Raw genomic sequence first — 23,026 nt, forward strand, 5'->3', positions numbered from 1 at the left:
GCTGCCTCCCAGCAAAACTGGGTGGGTATTTCCCTAGCAAAGATTAATAGAGCTGTCTGGAGCTCTACAAGAAAAAGTGCAATTGCCAAGGGAATTACTGCCCTGCTCCGCATCACAGAGAGCTCAACCCAGCTTGCCAGCCCACCAAGCCTGCTGCTGGCATCTCCCATCTCATTTTCCAAGGTTTCCTGGATCTCCAAGGAGGCAGCATCCCAGCCCACAAACTCGGCGCAGACAGTGGCCGTCCAGCTCACCCACACCAAAGTCAAAACACCTCCAAGGATGGGTCCCACTGCATGCAACCCAAGCTTTCCCAAATCACTAATCAGAGGAATAAAACCAGACACAATTGGCCAGGCATCTGGAGATGGAGCAATGGTTTTGATTGGGATCAGAAGACTGGGAGCCCAGACCTCCCTTTCATCCCTCACCCCGAGCGTCACGCCCACAGGACCCAAGAAAGGCTCAGACCTGCTCCAAACCCACCTCCCCACGATGCCCAGGCAGGGCTGCACTGGGGGAAAGTGGGTTTGGAGACAGCACGGTCACATGAGGACATGAACAGGCACATGATTGACACTACAACAATGCACAGCTAACACCTGACAGCATTGCTTGGCAGAGCAAGAGCTCACCACATATTGCAGCTCCTTCAGATTGGAAAAATCCATTCTTTCCCTTTGTTCTCAAACAAGGAACAATCAAGATTTCTGTAAGCAGACCCCAAACATCCAGCTTCTTAATTTGCCATCCTCCTAAGACAATGCAATGCCAGTGAGGAGGTCCTGGCTGCTATAAAACCTGAAACTGGGCATCATTCAAACAAGGGAATCCCTCCCTGGCCAAGCTGGGGCTGATCCAGCTCATCCCAGCAGCTCATGGGTTGGCTGTGGGATGCACAGCATCTCCTGCTTCCACAGCACTGCAGGGCCTGGGTGTTTGCCCAACAGCACTCCATGAATGACCAGGATAAATATCCCCTCGTTAGCTCGGGAACTAATAAAGTGTGGCTGGAGGAACAAGAAACAAGATGATAAATTACCACAGCGCAGTCCTATCGCTAATAGATAAAGGTTATTTTAATGTTTCCATTAAAAACTCAATTTTAAGGATTTATAACTTGGTTACAGCTGTTTGCTCGGGCTAAAGGTGGCAGTTAACTATCTGCTTGCAGCTTTCCTCGTTATTTAAGGAGATGGAGTTGCCAATTACGAGTTGTGCATGTGGGATATTGGGTGCTGCAAACACGGGGTGGCAGTGGGGGGACCGGGGTGTCCCCTGGGAGGCAAAAACAAGCATCCTAAGGCAGTGGGGCTGTGCTAGGCAAGTACCCTGCTGCTGCCCATTTGCTCCTGCATGGAAAAACAAGGTCTAAAAAGCAGCTTGTTCCCCTATATTTACACGGCGTGAACTCCCCGGCACTTCAATGGATTCCTCGGCAGGCTCACCGCCCCAGCAGGAAATCAAGTAAACAGTGGGAAAAGCACTCCACCCTATTTTTAGATAAGAGGCTGCCCCAACTCCCAGCACACTGCAGGAAGAGGCAGCAGAGGAAGGAGTGGTGGCAGAGGTTGAAGTGGGGGCTTCACAGCCCAACCTGAGGCTGCTGGCAGTGGAATCCCATCCCTAGTTTTTCTGGAGCACCAGGGAACAGTCGCTCTGGAGCCCTGAGCCACTGCAACACTTACCCACAGCACCCACCGTGCTGCCAAAAAGGCCTTTATCCTAATGCTTTTAGCCAATATTTGGCATTTTTTTAAAGCACCTACAAAAGAAGGGGCACAGGGAGGCTATGGCATCCCCAGCAGGGACTGACAGCTGTGATGTTGGCCAAACAAGGACAACAATCCATTGTCAGATCCTGTGGCAACACCCACGTCCCTCCCCAGCCATGACACACAGCCACTTGTTCTGGGTGGAAAACCAGGGCAATGCTTAACGTGACAGAGCCCCCTGGGAAAGGACACCAGGAGCCCGAAGAGCATGGAGGAGAGGGTTGGGCATAGTAGGGTTTGGGATGCTGCTGTTTCCATCCACACCAGCATCCAGGGGGACATTTTGGGGTGCAAAATTACCCCCCCAAGAACCACTTTGGGTTTCTCATCCCGGCAGAGCGTCACAACACAACCTGGGGCCTCCCTGCTCTGCCGGGACCGTGCTGAGGGTTCCCACCATCACCAGGCACCTCCCGCCGTCACCACCCTCGGCCACCAAATCCACCGGAGCTCTTGGGGACGCCGGGGGAATCTAGGAAAAGTTGGAGATGGTTGGCTCCCCCCGCCCCAGCCCGAGTGCTGGCATCGCCTCAGGGGGCCGAGCTGCCCAGACCCCGGCCGGCCACGGCCCTTCCCACGGGACAGGAGGAGGAGGGCGAGTGCGTCTGGGCGCTGTGGGATCCACACCTTTTTAATGCCTTGCTCAAAAGCCTGTTTGGCCAATAGACCAGGTCCATCAACTGTCTTCCCATCATCATCTGGCCCCCAGCTCGCGCTGTAAATGTCAATGTAATCGGGTCTGATGCCAAGCGACTTCGCTTCAACAACATCTGTTACATCTCCATCTAACATACGAATGCCTAAAAGCACAAAAACATCAGACATTAGGGCTTCATGGCGTGGATGACAGTGTGAGGATTGCAATCAAAGGGCTTTGTTAACGGCGGCGGAAACCACACGGCTCAGGCGCGCCTGGAATAGCTGCAGCCCGTGGCCCCGCATGCCAACAAGCCTGGCAGCAGGATGCTGGGGAGCTATGGGGAATGTTTTCTGCGTTGCTGGCTTCATGGCAAGTGATGGGGAAGGGGGTGTTAAAATTCACTTCCCCTCCTCTGGTGGGGAATGGGTGGTAGTAGTGGTACTGCACTCCCCAGCAACAAAATCCCCCCACTAAAATCCTTTTTTCTCCCCTTTTAGTTCCTTGGTTAGCACATTTCTCCACCTGGAAGATTTTGTTGCTTCCTGAACACTCAGGCCCCCAGCTTCAGGCACATTGGTGGGATGAAGACTTTCCCCTCGAGTGGGGATGACTGTGACTGTTCCCAAACCCCATCGCTGCCCAACTGATGCCAGCGGTTCCCTGGAGAGGGGAAAAACCCTAGGAAAACCCAGGCTGTGGTTTGTATGGACAAAATCAGAGCCAGGACCCCAACACATGGTGGGACAAAAATGCCACCTGGGATAACTCTCACTTTCAGCTGGGAATGCCAGCAGGTACCAGTCAGGATGCTCACAGGCAGAGCCCACTAGCCATGGTGGGATGGGCTGGGGGATTGCTGCACACCCCCAGCCTCTGACTGCTGCAATATGACAGCACATCCCCCTCTGCTCTCCATCACCCTTTCCCTGCTGGATTTCCTCTCCATACACTGGGTAGAGGGTGCCAGGCACCCCAACAGGCTGACCAGAAGCAGCCCTTGAAGGAAAAGCGATGCTGGAAATTTCAGCATCGTATTTTGTCAGCCAGGGAGAGTCTGGTTTATAAAAACGCATTTCCCCCTTCCACATGTATTTTGTCTTAAAGCAAACAAATGCAGGCAAGATGTCATTCCAGCTGCAGCTGCGCTCTGGACACCAGTCAACTCAAATATCTCCTTCTGACGCTGTCCCCAACCAGCCAAAACCAAGCTTAGAAATGTAAAATCAGGGAGCAGAGCTGTTCCCAAAAAATTTCACTTTGTCAACAAGAAAACACAAGGAGAAAGGGCGAAGAGCCAAGCCCAGGGTCTGAGCTGCACACGGCAAGGAAAGACAGCTGAGGGATGGGGTTTGTGCTTGCTGTATGTGGCTGTTCTCATCAGCAAGCCCAAAATCAGCCTAAAGTCAACCCAAAGCCAACCCAAAGTCTGCCCAGAGACAGCCACCCACAATGAGAGGGGCTCCCTGGTCAAACAATGGGGAGCAGGAGGGAGCAGGGGTGGCTACTGCAAAATAAATGAGGTTTGTGTCACACAGGGAGCGACCTCCAAAGCAAGTGTTGGAGGAGAGAGAAGAGAAGGAATGGCAGGAGCCCTTTCCTTGAACAGTGATATGTTTTGCCCAGGGCATATGAAAAGCAATGCAAGAGCACTGAAGAGCAGCCAGTAAAATTAGATGGGAGCTCTCAGAGTGTGACAAATAGGCTTCCCCAACAAGTTGTGCTCATTAATCGCTGCTTTATTTGTGTAATCCATCTAAAATCACTCTCGCTGCAGCTATAGCGTATTTTCTTCCATTATTCCAAACTTGATACGGCTCAGACTCTATTTTTCCCCTTTGCCTACTCACATTGTGGGAAGCCCCCGGCCCCCAGCCCTCTGCCAGGTGTCTTGTCTCACTCAACACCTCCCCAGCACACCCCTGAGGCAAGGCACTCGTTAAAGGGAGCAAATTAAAATGAGACCCAGAGGTCGTCATAAAGTCAACAAGGAACGCTCGTCTCCACAGCTGCTGTAGAGAAAGGAGCGTGAAGGGAATGGCCTGATCCTGCAGGATCCAATAAATCCCACCATGAGCATTGCCTTGCTCTGCTGCTGCTTGCTGTGTGCTTCGAGATGGGTTTTTAGAGGCAAGGAGCCTCTAAGAAGCAAGAAGCCATCACACATGTAGGGGGCACAGGAGATGGGATGGGATGATGTGCCACAGCCCTTACAGCCCTACCAGTCCACTCTTCACCCTCCCTGGGGTTATTTCTTCCCTCTGGGGATTTTCCCAGCACAGACAACCACGGGAGGTACTTGGCCAAGAGCAAGATCCCTGTGGACACTGCTCCCATGCAGACACAACCCTAACAAAAGCTGTTTCCTGCACAGCCAGGATGAATAAACCAAAAGGAATTAAACCCCAAATCCACCAGTGGGCACTTGGATGCCTGCTGCTGATGGTCACTTCTCCCAGCACTGGGGTGGTAGGAGGGGCTGCAGGAAAAGCCCCTCTCCTGTTCCAACCATGCCAGGGATGGAGCTGAAGGCTGAAAGAAGCCAGCTCTAGGCATTTGCCCCTGACACAGTTCCACCAGCTATGTAAGGTGGGACACCACACTCCCATCCCCACTAAGATCCTCATCTCCCCAGAGCTGGCCAGAACTGCCCCAGCTCAAACCAGCTCAGCTAATGCAAATGAACTCAGCAATGCTAATTAGCACTAGGATTCAGTTTGGTGATATTCATTTGCTTTCCATACATGTTATTTGAGGGGCTGAGCAGAAAATCCCCCCTTATATGCATCTCTGGCCCCCTACTTTCTTGGTGTTTTTTCCCCCGAGGGTGTTTTTGGGGTTCTCCCCAGGCTCCCTGCTCTGAGCAGTTCCTCAGCATCCCTTGACCCACAAACGAGCGACATCAGCTCTGAACCTCAGCCAGCACCACTGACCATAGCAAACACAGCCACTCCAAGGACAGGCACCCCAAGAGCAGTTATGGACTTTTGGGGTGAAAACACCACATCCTCAATCCACATGCACCCTCACAGCAAGGATTCAGCCCAAGCAGAAAGTTTCCACCTTAAATACATGGAGCCAGAGTCCCCTGCATGCCATAGCAACCATCCTCCTCCCCCAACACCCCTGGCGCTCCCTGCAGCCAAGGCACCAAGGAGGAGGCTTTCTCCTGGGGGAGCAGCATCCCACCTCTCCCTCAGGAGCCCGTTGGTGTGACCATGGTCCCTCAGGGGGATGGTGAAGGGCAGGGGAGCCGCGGAGGCGCCAGGCTCACCTCCGATGCGGGCGTTGTAGGCGATGCCCACGATGCAGTAGGAGTTGTTTGCTGCTGCTGCCACCTCCCCCGCGCAGCGAGTGCCGTGCCTGCAAGGAGAAAATCCCATCAGCTCGTGCCCATGGCAAAGGATCCCTCCAGCCACACCCCACCCAGCACCCAAAACCAGCCCCAAGGTTGGAGCACAGGAAGAAACTGCCCTTACCCAAAACCCACACCAAGCAGGTGATGGAAACCAATGCTGAAAGCAATTTGCTATTTGCATTTTGCACCTAAATCCAATTTGCTGTTTGCATTTTACACCTTGATACAACTTCCTCTTTGCATTTTGCACCTAAATGCAATTTCCTCTTTGCATCTTGCACCTCTATGCAGGCTGCTCCTTGCATTCCTATTTCCTTTCCACCTGTAACCATCCTGCTTTAACTGAAGCCCAAAAAATGCATCCAGGCTTTGCCATCTCAGCCACCCATCCTGACTCATGTGGTTCAATCCCCAGCCAGGGCAAGGAACCCCCTGGTGCTAGTGGATTCATTAGTAATTAGTGTGGTTGTCACCGGCTGAATTTGCATTAAACACAAGGACTTTGTGCAAAACCCTTAACATAGCCTCCTCCACAGCACTGAGAATGGGGAAGGGGACCTGGAAGACACCCCAGAGAGGCCACTCAGCCTCAGGAACACCCCCAAACCCTTTGCTCCATTACAATTATCATCACATACTTGTTCTCATTGCTGGCATCGTAGCGTGGAGTTGGGTCGTGGTCATTCCCATTAACATCATAGCTTGCAAGAGGGTCCTGAAAATATTAGATTCACCATTAGATCCAACTTACTAGGTGGTTGTGGTGGCCAGTAGCTGCAGTGATGACCAGTGCAGGCAAGCAGAGCAGAAAATTACATCTTCCCTTTAGTTTCTGTCTCTTTGCTCGGAATAAATAGTTTTAGACTGCAGTCCTGCATGTTTCCCAGGGGAAATATCCTGCTATCTCAAGAACTGCTCCTCCAAACCCCAAATCCTGCTGGGTTCAGCACTCCCTTCCCTCCCACTGTGGCCATGTGAGGTTTGAGCTGGGGCTGAACGGGTTTAAGCAGGTTTTTGGCTCTGCCCTGCTGAGCAAAGGGAGGAGGCTTCTTCCCAGGCAGCTGCAAAGGGAGTTTCCCCAGTCCTCTTTATCTAAAAACCTCATTTCCTTCTTAAAAACATCTCAAGTTTAAAAAAAAAAAAAAAAAAAAAAAATCCCAAACCTTTTCCTCTAAATATGCCAATGCACTGACTTCAGCTGTGTTTACACACTGAAATTCTCCATAAATCAATTCATGGTGAGGATCAGTCCCAGTCCATCCCGGCCATCCCCCAGCTCACATAGTTTTGCAGGAGGTCGGGGTGGTTCCTCTCTATGCCGTCATCCAGGATGGTGACCACCACGTTCTTGCCCGTGTAGCCCCTCTGCCAGGCTGCCAGGATGTTCATCTCCGACCTGCACCGACTGTTTTTATCACCGCAGTGCTACGGGGACAAACACAGCTGCAAAAGGGCTGCACCCCCATTCCAGCCCATCTAAGCAAACAGCCAGGCTGGGAGCCCATTTAATCAACCAGAAAATATATTTACAACCCACCCCCTGCCGTATAACTTGCAGATTTGTTATAACTTTACTCCACAGATCAAACCCATCCTGCAGCAGTTAATCCAGGAAATGCTATCTCCCCATTATTCTTTTCCTCTTCCATTGCAAGTACTATGGGCCCCTGGGTTTTGAAGTGTTTGCTTCCTTTCCGCCCTTAATTTTCAATGAATTTCCCTGTCAAATACAGATCGATGAAGCAGGCAGGAGAAAAATTATATTACAAATAGATGGCTGCAGCTCTGGGATGGGTAAAATACAGCGGTGCTGCTCCCAAGCCTTTGCTGTGCAGACCATGAAGAGGGGCTGCTAACAAGGGTGAAACACTTCAAACCAGACTCTCAGGTGTACCAATTCACAATTTTAAAATCCTGCTGCCAAGCACATTTGATGCTATTATTTCATTACTGGTTGGGCTGAGCAAAGATTGATGATGCATTTACTCAGAAATAAATGACCTCCCCTAAAGCAGAGACAGGGAGACACCCACCAGGTACCACATGTTGGGCCACACTGGGTCGTTGAATGGCAGGGCATGTGGCTCCCCTCGGACCTGCCTCTTCACCCTCCTCTTCACCTCCTGCTGCTGCAGCCAGTCCACCTGCAAGCAGAGACCTGGGTCAGCATCAACCACGGGCACCGAGCCTGGCACTGCCCACTGAAATGGGAAGTGGGATGCAGAAACAATGCCAGCCTCAGCCTGAACCCATCCCCAGCATCGCCCCACGCCCTGGCAAACCCCCATCTCCATGACCAGAGCTGCTGTGGAGACAGCAGCTCCATTTGGAAGGAGACAGGATGGATGGACAGACAGACAGGGTGAGCTCAGCTCATTGTGCTGTCTAAGCCAGAGCAGATTCCTCTGCTGCTGCAGCAGAACCCTGGAGCACAAATAACGCCGCCTGCGAGCGCGTGCCTGAACCCCCCCGGCTCAGGGAAGCACAGAAGCACGCGCTGGAGTCAAACCACATATTTCAGTGTTTAGTCAAAGTTTTGGAGAAGACTCAGGTTCTTGGCTTTGACTTTGGGCTGATCCTTCCTGCCGGCTGGGAGGCAGCAGCTCAGCCCTGAGGCTCTTCCACCTGGCTCTGGGGCTGCTCATCCTTTGAGCTCCTTCCTCTGGATAAAATAATAACAACTGGGGGCACAACATGCATTTCCCAAAAATATGGGATGGCCACACACAGCTGTGGCAGATCTCAAGGGACGTGGCCAGCTCCACAAAAGTATTTTTGGCGGCAGCTGCATGTGAGGTGGCCTTGGAGCCGACCACTCTGACATTTGTTTGCGTTCCAGCGGGGCATGACACGCAGAGAGATCAAACGGGAAATGATCTGGAAAAGGCCATGATTGGGAAATGCTGGTGTTTGCCCACGGCGCTGCAGCAGGCGCTGCCTAAGGTGCTGCTTTGGAAGCAGTCCCATCCCATCCCTATCAAACATTAACCACCCCCTAGACCCTTTATTGCCACACAAAGGGCTTTCCTGCCTTCAGCATGGAGATGAAACACGAGTTCAGTGAAAAAAGGTTGTAAAAGTAATTTATAGACCAAATCTTTACAGATGTTCATGCTGGGGGAGAAAGGAAGCACGGGCCAATGGACTGTGAGGGCTGTGTGGCACATCCCTCCTTGCTGGACAGTTTCTTCCTGATGGCTCTGGGTGTTTTGGGAGCTGCTCATGGGGATGTCTCTATTGTTGTGACTAAGGTTTTGTAACAAAAGGAATAAAAACACAAGGTGCAACTTCTGTTGAGTTCATTTATGTAAAACTGTCAGCTGAACTGAGTTCTTGCACAGTTTATTGCTTTGTGCCTCAGATGGAGGTGGATGTCAGAAACCCGACAGCTTCCAGCCTACAGCTTGGGTTTTAAACACATATATATTATTAAAAAAAAGCACTGTTGAAAGGGGAAAAAAAAATGTATTTCATAGAAAAATGATTTTCCACGGTGCCTTGGCTGCCGAGAGTGCACCACTTTGCTTACACAGTGATGGATTTAAACCCTGGAAGCAAAAATATAACTTCATGGTCTAGTTAAAAAAAAATAAAAATACATTAAATAGAGGTTATGGCCCAAATAACGGGCTTTTTTCCTTAAAGCACCACTCCCTGGCAGCATTTCCATGAGTCTGGCTGCCCAAGCCACAGCTACCACCTTTCCCTGCTGCTTTGCAGGATGCAGGGATGATGCTGAAGTGTGGGATTTTGGAGGTTTTGCCAGGAGCTGCCTCACAGGGATGTCTTCATCTCAAACAGGCTCCTGATCGACCCCAGCGCTGCCAGCCAGCAGTCGATGGAGTCATCGTGTGTGGACACAGAGAAATCAGCAGTTTAAGGACATTGATTTCAAGGAAGAGTTGATAAATCAATGTGGCTGGCATGGGAAAATTGGCAAGCAGGAAGGAGTTTGGGCATCCCTGCAACAGCTCCTGCAGATCATGAAGCTCAGATCAACTGATCCAGGGTGGGGAAAAGCCTCTTGGAAATGTAAAATAAAGGGGAAAAAAGATTTTTTTTACTAATAGAAATGGCCCAAACTGTTATAGTCCTGAGGCCCAGGCTCCCAGTTCTACCCTTGCAAACCTTAATGATTGCAGAATCACAGAATGGTTTGGGTTTGGGGGGACCTTAAAGCTCATGTCACTCCAAATCTTCTGCCATGGGCAGGGACACGTTCCACCAGACCAGGTTGCTCCAAGCCCCATCCAACCTAGCCTTGAACACTTCCAGGGACAGGGCAGGCACAACTTTTCTGTATAACCTGTGCCAGGGCCTCACGACCTTTGCAGCCAAGAATTTTTTCCTAATATCTCATCTTCCCCTGCCCTGTCAGTGTGAAGCCATTCTCTCTTGTCCTGACACTGCAGACCCTCATCCAAAGTGCCTCTTCAGCTCTCCTGGAGCTCCTTTAGGTACTGGCAGCAATTAGCAATAAGGAGGTGACTGTGAGTGGCACCAAAACACCCCATGAGGAGGCTGTGCACAGGCAGCCCCAAACTGGACCCTACACCCTTGCTGGAAACAGAACAGGAGCTTTTTATGTTTCCCCTCACTTTGAGATTTTCAGTGGATGAGACCCAGGTCTGGCCAGCCTGGGAGGCTCCACCAAGCACAATAACCAGCACATGTGAGGGTGCAATTCCCTTTGCAGCTCCAGAAAAGCGATAGTCTAACTTATCCCAGTGGCTATGTAGGAGTTAAAGTGGAGATCCAGGATAAACGAAATGGTTCCAGCACATGTTTGCCATAAAGCACAGCAAATAATTCAGATGGGGTTGATTTTGCCCTGGTGCATTGCCAAAGGCACAGGGACCAAGGCCATGGCATCCTCTGATGAGGATTAAGAGACTGGAGCCGTGAGGATGGAGGCTCAAGCACTGCATGGACCAACATGAGCATTCCACTGAGCAAGGAAAGTTTATGGCAGTAAACACAAGCAAGGGAAGTTTATGGCAGTAAGAGCTGAAAGTGGAACCCTAAGAGGAGTGGCACAGCATGGTGTGACCCCACTCTGCATTCCACTGTCCCTCCCCAGTTCCCACCACCATAAACTATCCCCAGAATTGCTGGATTTGCCACATCCTTCCTCCCTGTCCCTCACTTGCCACATCTCTTGGCTGGTATCAGCCCCAGCAGGAGCAGCCAGCTGCCCCAAGGGTCTCTTGGGGCAACAGGGCAGCTCAGCAGCAGCATGGTCACACAAGGATCAGGACCCTCTCTGCTTCCCCGTGTGTCCTGGAGTCTCCCCTTTCCCAGATTTCTCCTGGGGGTGGAGAGCTTGGCCGTGGTCCTCCTGCCCAGCTCATGCCACCGAACCCCACAGCAAACAAACAACAGCGCTGGAAACAATGGCCCCCAGAAGGCAGGAACCACCCAACATCTGCAAGCAACTGGATTGGCTGGTTCCTCAGGATTTCTGCAAGATTTGTTTCCATCTTCCCTATTCCAGCTCCTGTCCTCTGCCTCGAGGTGATGTTTTCCTGCATGCATGCTAAGCTGGTGCCATCCAAATGCATCACTTAAACGATTTGTAAATGTACATAGAAGAGGAGGAGAGAAAGACATGCCAACAGGTTTTGAACTGATAAGGAAGGATTAAGAGAACAGGAGTTAATTGCTCCAGCTTGGAGCCCACAGAGCAAGGTAAGGTAAAAGTTAATATGACTAAAAGCCAATTGATTTAGTTTGCATTATAACCAGACTCATTTAAATGGGGGTATTTCAAATGCAGAGAATTCTGTTTGCTGGGATGCCTGTGCACCCCCTGAGGGCAAACAGCTTTAATTAAAGCCCAGCACACTTCCAGGGCACCAGGCTCCCCTTGACGAGGTTTCCCCCGCTGGCAAGGCAGCCACAAGAACGCCTCCTCCTCAAAAATGTGCTACAGACCTTGTCCAAATATTTAACAGCAAATCTCTCCGGAAAGCCTGGGGAGGGCAGGGCTGCTTTGCGTGTCTGGGGAGATGTGGATGGGACGTGTGATGCAGAGTGGGCTGGAGATGACTTGGGAAGGAGCATCCCAAGGGTGTCTGAGCACCCCAAGGATGGCCAGGCATCCCTGCAGGCACCAGCAGCTTGCCAAAATGGTTTTTTCTGCTTTTATGTCCCCCTCTCCCAAAAAAACCTTCCCACCATTAACCCTTCCCCTGCCCTACACAAGTCACATCTCACAGTGCTCAGTGGGAGCTGGGGGAGGAGGACAGCCAAAGGAGAGCCCCAACCCTTTCCCACTACTCCAAACCCAGCTCGCTCGGGTCCCTCCTTGCCTTCTTCTCTCCCTTCCCATTACTTTTGTCAATTCAGCTGCGCTGAAAATCCCTTTGGATGCTTGCTCTAGGAAAAAAGCAATGCAGAGCTATTGCCAAGGATTTCACACATAGCAACCATTGAGGCAGCAAATGTTGTGGCAACTGGATCAACACCCCAAGCATGCAACAGCCTTTCTGTCCTGGAAAGCTTTTCCCCCTTTTCTTCCTCCCGGCTTTCAGGCAGATGTTAGTGTTTAGTCACTTTTACGTATTTTTCACCACCGCTCTCTGTGCCCGTGTCCAATGAGTCACTCGTGTGTGTGCAGGGCTGTGGCTCCAGGGTAACATGGCATCCCGAGATGCTACAGCTCACTCTTGACCCAGATCAAGCCAATAGCCTTCTCCAGGGACAGGTGGGGACTCCCATCCCACCACCCCACAGGGGCTGGGGGACACCAGGGTGCCCAGCCCCGTACCTTGGGGTCCATGCGGAGGAAGTTGTGTGGTCCCCGGCTGCTCAGCGTGGAGCGCTTAAACGTCTTGCTGTGGTGAAAGTGGTAGTAGTTTTCCAAGCTTCCAATCTGAAAAAAAAAAAAAATAGAAGTTGTTTGGGTTGGTTTTTTTTAAAACTGTTTCCCCCTCCCCATTTTGTACTGGCAGCATCAGTGCAGCTATGCCCTGCACCCCAAATCCCTCCCTCCCACAGAGCTCCCAGGGCTGGGGAGGATACAGGATGCTGGCACAAGCCCTGGTGCCACCGCTGTGACAAACAGCATTGGTGGTCAGATGCTGCAGTGGCACAACAGAGCCCGGAAAACATTTTTATGATTTTTCACCCATTAAATGTATCTTTGAAAACTGTCTTTCATCAGCTCCCAAGCAGAAATAATGAGCTAAAAATGAGCTCAGCAGCTGCGGCACAGCCAGGGGAGCTGTGCCTCATCCTCCTGCTTCTCCGCCCGACGCGCTTCACCCTGGCTGCGCATAAGGAGAGGTGATGCTATCCCTGCTCGCCCTGGATGCTCCTGGGAAGCGTGGGATATAAATGTGCATTGCCTGGAGTGAGGGATGGCAGCATTTGCAGGAAAACATGGTGCCAGCCACACCACCCTGCCAAGCCCCGGGGTGGCTGTGCTGCCTCCGGCCCTCTCATCCTGGCATCTGGAGACACCACAACTCCTCTTTTTTCATCCCAAAAGCACAGATAGGATAAAGTCCTGGGGCTATGCGATGAATTAAGGGATCTCAGCCAGACGCCACATATGAAACATCCCACGGGGATTCACAGCCAGAGGGATGGGAATGACCCAAAAGCTGCACTCACTGGTATGTGGCTCCTAGATCACATAATTTGGGTACAAATTGGGACTTTGCTATAAATTCACTTTTGCTGGAGTTTGGTTTGTTGGGGTTTTTTTCCTACCCTGCCAAAAAACCCCACATTCCATGTCAGGACCGGGATGTTGGGAGCTGGTGGCATTCCCTGTGTCTTGCTCAGGGACCAGAAAGGGCCATCCTACAAGCACCATCTCCAGCCCATGAGGCAACATCTTGAAGACCCTGTGTGACCCAGGGGCCAGGGTGACATTCCTGAGGCCAGACCAGGCTGGTTGCAATGGAACAGCGGGGAACAAACAGGTTTGTCTGGATCAGATGCTAAAGCAGACGACAACTACTTGCATCTCTATCACACTTGATACCTTGAGATCTGCCAGTGTCTCTTATAAGCATTAAATATTTAATTAGTCTTGCTCTGCCTTTTATGCCAGGATGTCATTTCACCAACTTTACTGCTGTTAGTGTGACTTTTATAATTTATTTCCACTCAAATTAATTTAAACCCTCCCTCTTCCCCCTTCATATTACAGCACAACTGGGCATTTTCTTTAACATCCACATAAAGAGGTTGCTCATTGCAATCTGCATTTGCCTCTTAAACCCATTCTTCAAATCCATTTTCACTTAAAAAAGAGAAGGAGGGTGCTTCAACCTCTCCATATTTTAGGGGAACATTGACAAGGCCACTCTTCATCTTGTTCACTCTGCCTGGAAATCAGAGTATAGAGCTTGCCATAAAATCATAAAATCCTGCAATGGTTTGGGTTGGAAGAGAACTTAAAGACATCCAGTTCCAACCCCCTGCCATAAGCAGGGCCACCTTCCACTAGACCAGCTTGCTCCAAACTTCATCCAGCCTGGCCTGAAAGAGGGATGGGGCATCCACATCTTCTCTGGGCAACCTATGCCAGTGTCCCACCATGCCCACAGTAAACAATTCCTTCCTAAGTAAATTTCTTCCTTCCTTTTCACAAATAAATGCAAAATTACGACACAATGCAAAGCAGCAAAAGCACAGGGAAGGTAATGATCTGATCACAGGCTCTGGGGATACATAGCCAGAGCAGCAGGAAAAGAACTCTGTGCCCCATTTCTTTATCCTCCTGGGTTTTATGGGCAGAAAAATAAGAAAAACCTTCCCATGCTGGGAATACCTTGAAAGTCTGAGCAGAGGTTGGTCCCACTGGACCAGCCTGGTAGACCTCCAAATATCCTGTTCCACCTAAGACAGTCTAAGGAGAATAACTTGTAAATGCCAGTTTTCTTTAAATGAAAAAGGATTTGTTGTCCTCCTCATGGTCAGTCAGCTCAGTAAGGGCTCTGCAATGCAACTCCATCTCACCCGAACAACTTAATCTATGCAAAGTACAGCTACACTAGCACTGGTGCCTTCCAGAAGGGTGGATCCAACCGGGAAGGCAGTGAGCACTCCCCTCCTGGGGACACCACCCATTCCCGTCAGGGACAAGGGGTCCAGTCGCTGACCTCCTGCCTTCAGGAATGTAATTCTCAAATGATCACGGATGTGTTCAGCTCAGGAAGGATCAAGCCAAGAGCTGTGTGATGACAGGAATCCGGGAAAGCTCCAAATACAGCCCAAAATTAATCCCATCCCTCTCCTGCACTGCAGGTGAGACCAACTGAGGATGTTCCAGCCCTTCCAAAACTTCGTCTTGGACACCACAGATGGAAAAATGAATACAAACCCTGTAACCAGGATGGGAAGGGGGTCACCATCACCCCCGAGCCAGCAGCGCTGCCCGGGGCTCCGGCACCGTCCCCACAGCGCCCTCGGCCAGGGCCTGTCCCGGCTCGCCCCGGCACGGCCGGGGAACAAAGCCCGGCGGGGAGGAATGAGCAGGCGAGGAATGAGCAGGCGTTCGAGGGTGTAAAAGCCTTTCTTTTGTTTAGTTGTTTGCTTCACTTAAATGGAAGTTGACGCAAGTGATTCCCCAAGGGAAATGTCACTCTGCCATGACCCAGAAGGGTTTAGAGTGTGGTTTGGGCACAGGAAAATGCAGGGAGAGCTCAGAGCTGCGTGTGCCAGCCCCAGCAGTGCCTTTCCCGGGCAGTACCGTGTCAGGAGCCTCCAGGATCGCATCGCAGAGGAAAAGATGTCACCAGCCACCAAGGCAGGGCAGCACTCAGCTGCGTCCTCCAGCTGATCATCACCTCTCCTCCTCCCTCACCACTTCGGACTCCACTCGAACATCTTCCAGGGTGATAACATCCTTGGCAGAGTTTTCCAGCAGGTTCTGTCCAGATCTGGGCCCCCCAGGAGGGCACATCTCACTGGGGACAGTGCCATCATCAGCAGCTCCACAAGCTGATGATGCAGGAGGAGAAGAGTGGGACAGCCAGGTCCCCACAAGGCTCAGCATACCATGAACCTTGAGCACAACACTGCAAATGTCACAAATGAGCACACGTGCAGGGAAAGCAGTCCCTCAAGGTTTAACCCTGGACAGGACCCAGTGGGAAAGAGCCCAAAACCCAGTGGGAAAAGCTTGGAGAGATGGAGGGCTGAAGGCAGGGTGTTGAGAGCAGCTGGGGAAGCCCCAGAGGTGTGGGAGCCAGGAACACCCTGATGCAACCACAGAAATATTTCTCTTGCTCTCCAACCTGCACAGGGCTGCCCTGAGGAGAGGGCTCAGGGGGGAAGGATGGATGCTCCAGTGGAGCCACACTGCACCCATGGGCCAAATGCCTCCAGCATCATAGGGATGAGCTCACATAACCGGGATGCTGGGAAGGAGGGAGGGGTAACAGATGCTCCTGCAGGGAAGGGACACAGCAAAACCCCAAACCAGGAGCTGACGTTAGGCTGATGCAACTTGGGAGAGTGGGAAGTTCAATCAAGATATTCTCTGTCTGAAGAGGGATAAACACTGAAAAGCCCTTTGGGTTGCACAACCACCTTCACCCAGCCCTCAGATAGACGCAATTGAACAATACATGTGATTTTCTCCTTGGTGGGACGGGAGCTGAGCATGCAGGTAGGAGAGTGAGGGTGTGATGTGAGGAGTTATCCCCCACGGGAGCTCACAGACACGGGTGCACGAGACAATGTGCTCAATTCAGCCTCCCCCCAAAAAAATTGTTTATGCAGCACCCCGTGACCTTAATTATAGTTAAAAGCAGGGTTGCGATATAAAGCAAGGTTATAATTTGTAGTCCGGGAGACACCTTGGGCAGGAGGACAACCTGAAGTGTCACCCAGCCAAAAAAGCGCCGGGCAGAGCCATGGCAATAAACTCTGGAACAAAATCCGAGGACACCAGCCTGCATCTGGGATTGCAGAGGATGAATAAATTGAAAGGAAAACGAGCTGCTGTGTGTTAGACACCAGTGTTGTGCGGGGGTTTGAAAGCAAAAGTTCTCTGTGTTCCCAAGATCTCCGATAAAAACCCGGGCCAGAGAGTCCAAAGTTTGTTAAACCCACAAATACAACTTTCCGGGGTGGGAGGAACTTGTGCAACCCCCCAGCGGCGCGGGGCGAGGGCACCCCGAGGAGGGACATCCACCAGGGGGGAGCCCGCCCCCGGGCCAGAGCGCTCCGGCAGCATCCCCGCATCGGCCCCGTTCTCATCCCGACCGCCCCGGGGGGCTCATCTCCCGCTCCCGGGACCCCCGGCATCGCCTCGGTCCCGGCAGACCGGGCAGCTCGGCGAGACCTCCGCCAGCAGAGAGATCTCGGGGTCCATCTCCCGCTCCTGGGATCCTGCCCCGGTCCCGGGAGTGCCGGCAGTTCCGCGGGATCCCCGCCGCCTCTCCGGTCCCGGGACCATCGTCGGTTTCCCGGTACCGGTAGTCCCAGTGCAACACGCCGGGCAGCTCCCCGGCGCCGAGCTCCCCGCTCCGGGGATCTGCCGCAGGCTCCCAGCGCCGGAATCCCCGGCAGTTTCCCGAGACCGCTCCGCCTTTCTGATCCCGGGACCCTCGGTAGCTTCCCAGAACCTTCGGCTCCTCTCCGGTTGCGGGACCCCTGGCGTGAGACCCCGGGCAGCTCCCCGAACCCCCGCAGGCTCACGGTGCCACAACCCCCGGCAGCTCCCCGGTGCACCCGGCGGTCCCCAGTGCGACCCCCCAGCCCCGCATCCCCCGCTCCCGGTGCCCCAGCACCTGCCCGCTCCCGGAGCCCGCCGGCCCCGCCGCCCCTTACCTGCCCCAGGCTGATGTACCCGTAGGCGGCGGCGAGCCGGGCGGCCTCGGCGGGGCCCCCCCGCACCCGCACGGCCCAGTGGTTGGTGTAGACGGTGCGGGCGGGCTCGGCGGCGGCTCCGCGCCCGGGCAGCGCCAGCGGCAGCGCCAGGGCCAGCAGGCAGAGGCGGGCGGGCGGCGGGGCGGCCGCGCTCCCCGCGCCGGGGCCGGCGGCGGGCATGGTGCGGGGCCGGGCCGGGCTGGGCGGAGCGGGGCGCTGCGCCTTTTAACCGGCCCCGCAGCCCGCGGGGGCGGGGGGATGCTCGGGGGGGGCGGGGAGGGCCCGGGAGAGCGGGCGGACGGGGCGGCCCCCGCCGCTGCCCCCCCGCGTCCCCCCGCCTGCCGCCGGGCAGCCCCGCTGCGTGCCCGGCGCTGCTCCCCGGAAACCCCCCGGACACCCCTGCAGCCCCCCTGCCCGACTCCAGGCAGCTCCCCGGACCTCTCCGTGCGCGGCTCTGTGACCCTTCTCCGCGTACCTCCGGACAACTCCCTGTGCCCCCCAGCATTCCCCCTACGCGTCCCGGCGCTGGTCTCCGAACAGACCCCCTCGGTCCCCCCGCGTGTCGCGGTGCTGTTCCGCGGAACCCCCCCTGCCTCCCCGTGCATGTGACCGGACAGCCCCCTGTCCCCGCTGCATCCTCCCCTGCGCGCCCCGGTGCTGCTCCGTGAACAACCACCCGCATCCGCCCGCATCTCGCTGCATGCCCCAGCATCGCCCTCCGGGTTTCGCCCTGCGCCCCACTTCATCGCCCTTTGTGCTCCCGATTCCCGGGGCAACTCCCCTCCTTCCCCCGTAGACAGCCCCCACGCATCCTCCCAGCTCTGCTCCTCAGGTAACACATGGCACCCTTCCGAGAGAGCCCCCGCATCGCCCCCGCATCCCCCTGCATGCCCCGGCACTGCATCTTCTTTTGTGCATCTGCATTCCCCCCGGGCAGCCCTCCATGCATCCTCCCAGATCTGCTCTGCAGGCACCCCCTGAACCCCGCGAAGAGACTCCCCACGTAGTCCCTGCATTCCCTCAGCCACCCATCATTCTTTCCACGGCTCCACTCCCCACGTAGCCCCTGCATCCCCCTGGGCAGCCAGTCTGAGCCCCCCTCCCCTTCTCTCCCTGGAATGCATTGGCACTGCCCACATCTCCCCCATCCCGTTCTCCCTGCATCCCCCCAGGCATCTCCCTCACCCTCATCCCTCTGTACTACCCCCACACGCACATCCCACTGCATCTCTCCCCTGCATCCCTCCAGCACTGCCCCCACACCCCTGGCATCCCCCCTGCACCCCCAGACGAACCCCAGACAGCTCCTCCTGGGCTTGGGAAAGGCCAGGAGGAACTGGCTGGTGGGGAGGATTTTGGGACAGGAGGCAGGATAAACCTGGCCGTGGACACACCCGAGGGGCAGCACCACAATCCACGAGCTGGGGCAGATGACTGGAGTGCTGACTCTGCCTCCCAGGGATGCTATTCAGGGAACTGCAGGGACCTCGGGGGGTATTAGAAACTGGGCTTTGTTTGGGGAAGGTGGTGGCACATACAAAGGCTGGGCTCAGGAGCAGCCCGGGGATGCTCTGTTCCACAGCCCTCCCTCCCCGCCAGTGTGGGCCCAGGCCGGCAGGGAGCTGACGACTGCCCAAAATGAAATAAAATTAAACCAGTGGCATTGCATTCACTCACACCACAGCTTTACCAGAATCATATCCGAGCTTCAGAAATGCACCCGGAGCTCTCAGGGCCCTGACAACGCGCAGCTGCATCTACAGGCTCTAGCCGGGATGGTCTCAGGGTGGCTGTGATTCCTGGAGTGGGTATTGTCTGTTTTCCAGACCCTGACCAGATTTGAATGGCATTTGGGCCACAAGCCCCACATCCCATCTCTCTGAATGCAAACACCTTCCCGAGCCCCAGACAGATTTGCAAAACCTACCTGGATGTGTAAGGATGAGAGGGCATCCAAGGAGCAGTAAGTACAACCCATCACTGGAGCTGAAGAGGAAAATCACAGCCTGGTGCCACCCACTTGTACCAGCCCTGCCACTGGGCAGGTGAGCTAGTGACAGCCTGAGGAAATAGGGAAGTACTCCCAGCTTAACAATGAGATTAATGCAAGGGAAATTTATAGGGAGCCTGTTCAGATAGGGCCAAAATCCTCTGGCAGCTCCTGTGCTGGGCTGGCTTTGACCCATTTGCAGGCAGCAAATACATGGAAGGGGCAGATAGAGGTGAGTCCCTGTGCCACAGACAGGCTTATCCCAGGAAATTACAAATATCAGCAAAATGGGGATTTGGAGGGTTTCTGTGTGCAAAGAGTGTCGTGCTGGCATTAGAGATGTGACAATTTGCTGCCACAATTTGCAGGCACTGGGGAGTTTGGTGACTTTCACCATAAGATGTTACTGAAATCACTGTGGGCTATCACTGCAGGGACACTGGAGCCTCCAGGACTCATCACCCCACATGTCCTCAACAGGGCTGCCCTGTAAGCACCCTGGGCAGAAAAGATGGGTTGTGTGTGACCATTCCTTCTGATTATGCAGTGAAGAATGGTTTCCATTAGCACCAACACATTGCAAATCCAATCCTCACTTCCCATCTGGTTTATGGGCTTTTCCTCAAGTTTCCCATTGATTAAGGTGTGTGAGATGGATGAGCAGGGCTGGCGGGTGCTGGATGTGCTACGTGTGTGATGCACATCCAGAGAGATGCAGCAGGGCAGAACCAGAGGAGAGGTGGGAATAGATGAAAGAAAACCCTTCGGTTTGAAAACATCCACCTCCCTCTGCTGGGGAAGGTCTGAGGGATGTCGGCAGGGGATGCAAAGTAGGGGCAAAGTATCTCCACAGGGAGCAGAGAAGGGCGAATGAGCTCTGGCAGAAGAGGGAGGTTTTAGGTTATGGCAGTGGGAAAAGCTTTCTGAAGATTTTCAGAAGAAAGTGACGACAGGAAAGAGATTGCCTTTGTGAGGGTGTGTGTGCAGAACCTCATTGTGTCTGTGCTAGGTGATAAAAAAATGGGCAAATCCCAGGAGAATCAGGCTAAATCCATGTTTGGGATTGCTCTGCATCCCACTGCAATGCTCAACAGTGATCATCATGGCCATCAAAACCTAGCTACGAGCCACTCACACACACTTCCATCCCAAGGCCATTCACCAAGACTCCTGATGTATCTGCCTGGGGAATAGTTACTGGTACCAGTAAACCCTGTGCCCTGCTGAGCCTGCAATATCATGTGAGCTGGGTGAGGTCCTTGCCCAAATGCTGACTGCAATGTTGGCACCCAGGTTTTCGTGCTCCCTGGTCCCTGCACTGCTCCTGACCTGTCTCCCACTGACATAATTTTGAAATTCAGGGTGGCAATTTTCCCAGATGAACCCAAGGGATTTACCAGGGGTGTCAGGAAAGACAGACTTTAGCCCCACATGCTTTGCAGTGGATGTAGACTAAGGCAGAGGTTCCAGTTAACTCTTTTCCTGGGATTATTTGAAAACCTGGGGAATTACACTGAGCCACCAACAATAAAATAAATTTTGTGAGCTAAGAAGTTAAACAGAAACTGCTGCAAAGGAAGCATGGAAAGAGGCACTGCTGAACCAGTAACGTTTAAACTCTCCTGAATAAAATTCATAATAACCCTGGCATTTTATACCTGTCCATGAATTACAGTTAAAATCCCACCAGGTCCCACACATGCTCATTGCTCTGTACAGCAGTAAGATTACAGCAAAGAGCTGGACGAGCAGGGAAGAATGTAATTTAAATGCTGCTCCTTTGAAAACCAAGCCCTTCTTTTTAAGGCACGTTCAGAAAAGGAAAGTATAAATAATGCACTCAGAAGGTACTATTTTTTCCAGGGGTGGGATGACAGGGCTGGCACTGAGCTGCCTGCCCAGGGCAGCCAGGATTGTCACCCTGTTCCTGCCTGTGGAGGAGGGACAGGACAGTGGGAGCTGTGCCTCTGCCTGCTGCAGTGCAAGGAGTTAAACAAACAAAAGCCGTTTTGCAAACACCCACGGTTCAGAGGTGTCCCTGGGATGCCAGAACAGGGAAGCCACTTGGCTTGGAACCATCAGCCAGCCTTGCTGGCAGGAGCTGCCCGGTGAAACCCCCAGCCACAGGAGCCGGGGTTTTATCCTGTGCATGATGAGAGCCTGTCGACATGGAGATTACAGCACAAATCAGGTTAAAACCCATTTATCTGACCCAAGCAGAGCCCGTGTGCTGGGATGTGCAGAGGCGTGAGCGGGGCCATCGCCGTGCCGATGGCTGCGAACTTGTCCCGCTCTGCCGGAGAGTCGACAAACCCCGTCCATGCATCTGTGCACGGTGGGTAATCCAGGGCATGCAATAATTACACCAGCATACCTGGAAATAGCTCTTTCTGTAGCTCCCAGGCTTAACCAAATGAATGAAATTTGCGCTGGCGTAATTAAAGCGATGCGGTTCAGGATCTTGTCTGCAGCGGGGAGTTACTGCAGCTTGACTCGTCCCTCTCCGGTGACGGCCACGTGGAAGAACCCCCAGATCCAGCCCCTGACACGGCGGCTCCAGTGCTGACTTCTCACCATCAGGGTGCCCATTAACACCAGCCCATTAACACCAGTTCATTAACACCAGCCTTCAAACCTGTCCGGCAGCACAATGCCTCCAGCGTCCTCCGGCAGCTGCCCGGCTCACTCCAGCACACAGCAGCGATGGCAAAACACTCTGGGCTCTCGGCTGCAGTCCCTGCCCCCCTCTAAGGACTTGTAAATCTGCAGGAGAAATCAGTATTCTTCCATTATAACTATGCTAAACCACAACACATTTATATTCACTCATCTCAAACAATCTCTTTTTTTTTCCTTTTTTTTTTTCTTTTTTTTTTTTTTTTTTTCCTCTGCTTGCCCTTTTAGGTGTTAAAATAACCCCAGACTCACTAGTGGCCAGATGGTTTTGGGGATATTAATGGCAAAATCCTACACACAAGTGAGCTGCCAGTGAAACTTGCCAGTGGAAAATAAGATTTGGAGCCTCCGTGGAACTTCATTCCCATGGCTGATGTGTCACAGCAGCACTTGGGCTCTGGCAATGGCACCGGTGCTGTCAGTGTGCAGCAGCCACCAGCTTTGCAGCTGGGAAAGCCCTGGGTGAATTCCCAGGAGATTCATGCTCACTGGAAAAATCCTGTCCCTGCCTTTTTCCTTCCATTTCTAAATCTGGATTATGCTTTCAGTCTGAAGAGGTGACATCAAATGTGGCAGAGAGGAAGGAGGGGATGAGGTGGAGCAAAGCCCAAGGAGGTGTGGACAAGTGGCAGCTCTGTGTTGGTGCCCAGCCCTGGTCACAACATTGCAGGTACAGGGAAATTAATTTCCAAATTCTTGAAACACCCATTTTATAAATCTCTGACCCCTGGCAGCTCTCAGTGAGGAATGGGGAAACT

General features: G+C 53.2%; 1 protein-coding gene across 1 annotated transcript in view; it reads right to left on the reverse strand.

Moving 5' to 3' along the window:
- PCSK6 (proprotein convertase subtilisin/kexin type 6) overlaps positions 1–17,782 on the reverse strand; it is a 34,437-nt gene extending 16,655 nt beyond the window's left edge. The window contains exons 1-7 of the mRNA XM_031505705.2: positions 17,564–17,782; positions 12,540–12,644; positions 7,804–7,914; positions 7,052–7,195; positions 6,409–6,485; positions 5,687–5,775; positions 2,403–2,575 (exon numbers count right to left, since the gene is read on the reverse strand). Coding sequence (XP_031361565.2) covers positions 2,403–2,575; positions 5,687–5,775; positions 6,409–6,485; positions 7,052–7,195; positions 7,804–7,914; positions 12,540–12,644; positions 17,564–17,782 — 918 coding nt within the window. The remainder of the gene's footprint in view (positions 1–2,402; positions 2,576–5,686; positions 5,776–6,408; positions 6,486–7,051; positions 7,196–7,803; positions 7,915–12,539; positions 12,645–17,563) is intronic.
- Positions 17,783–23,026: the final 5,244 nt, after the last annotated feature.

Source organism: Lonchura striata, chromosome 11, assembly GCF_046129695.1.
Source record: "Lonchura striata isolate bLonStr1 chromosome 11, bLonStr1.mat, whole genome shotgun sequence".
In the NCBI taxonomy this organism is placed as follows: Eukaryota; Metazoa; Chordata; class Aves; order Passeriformes; family Estrildidae; genus Lonchura; species Lonchura striata.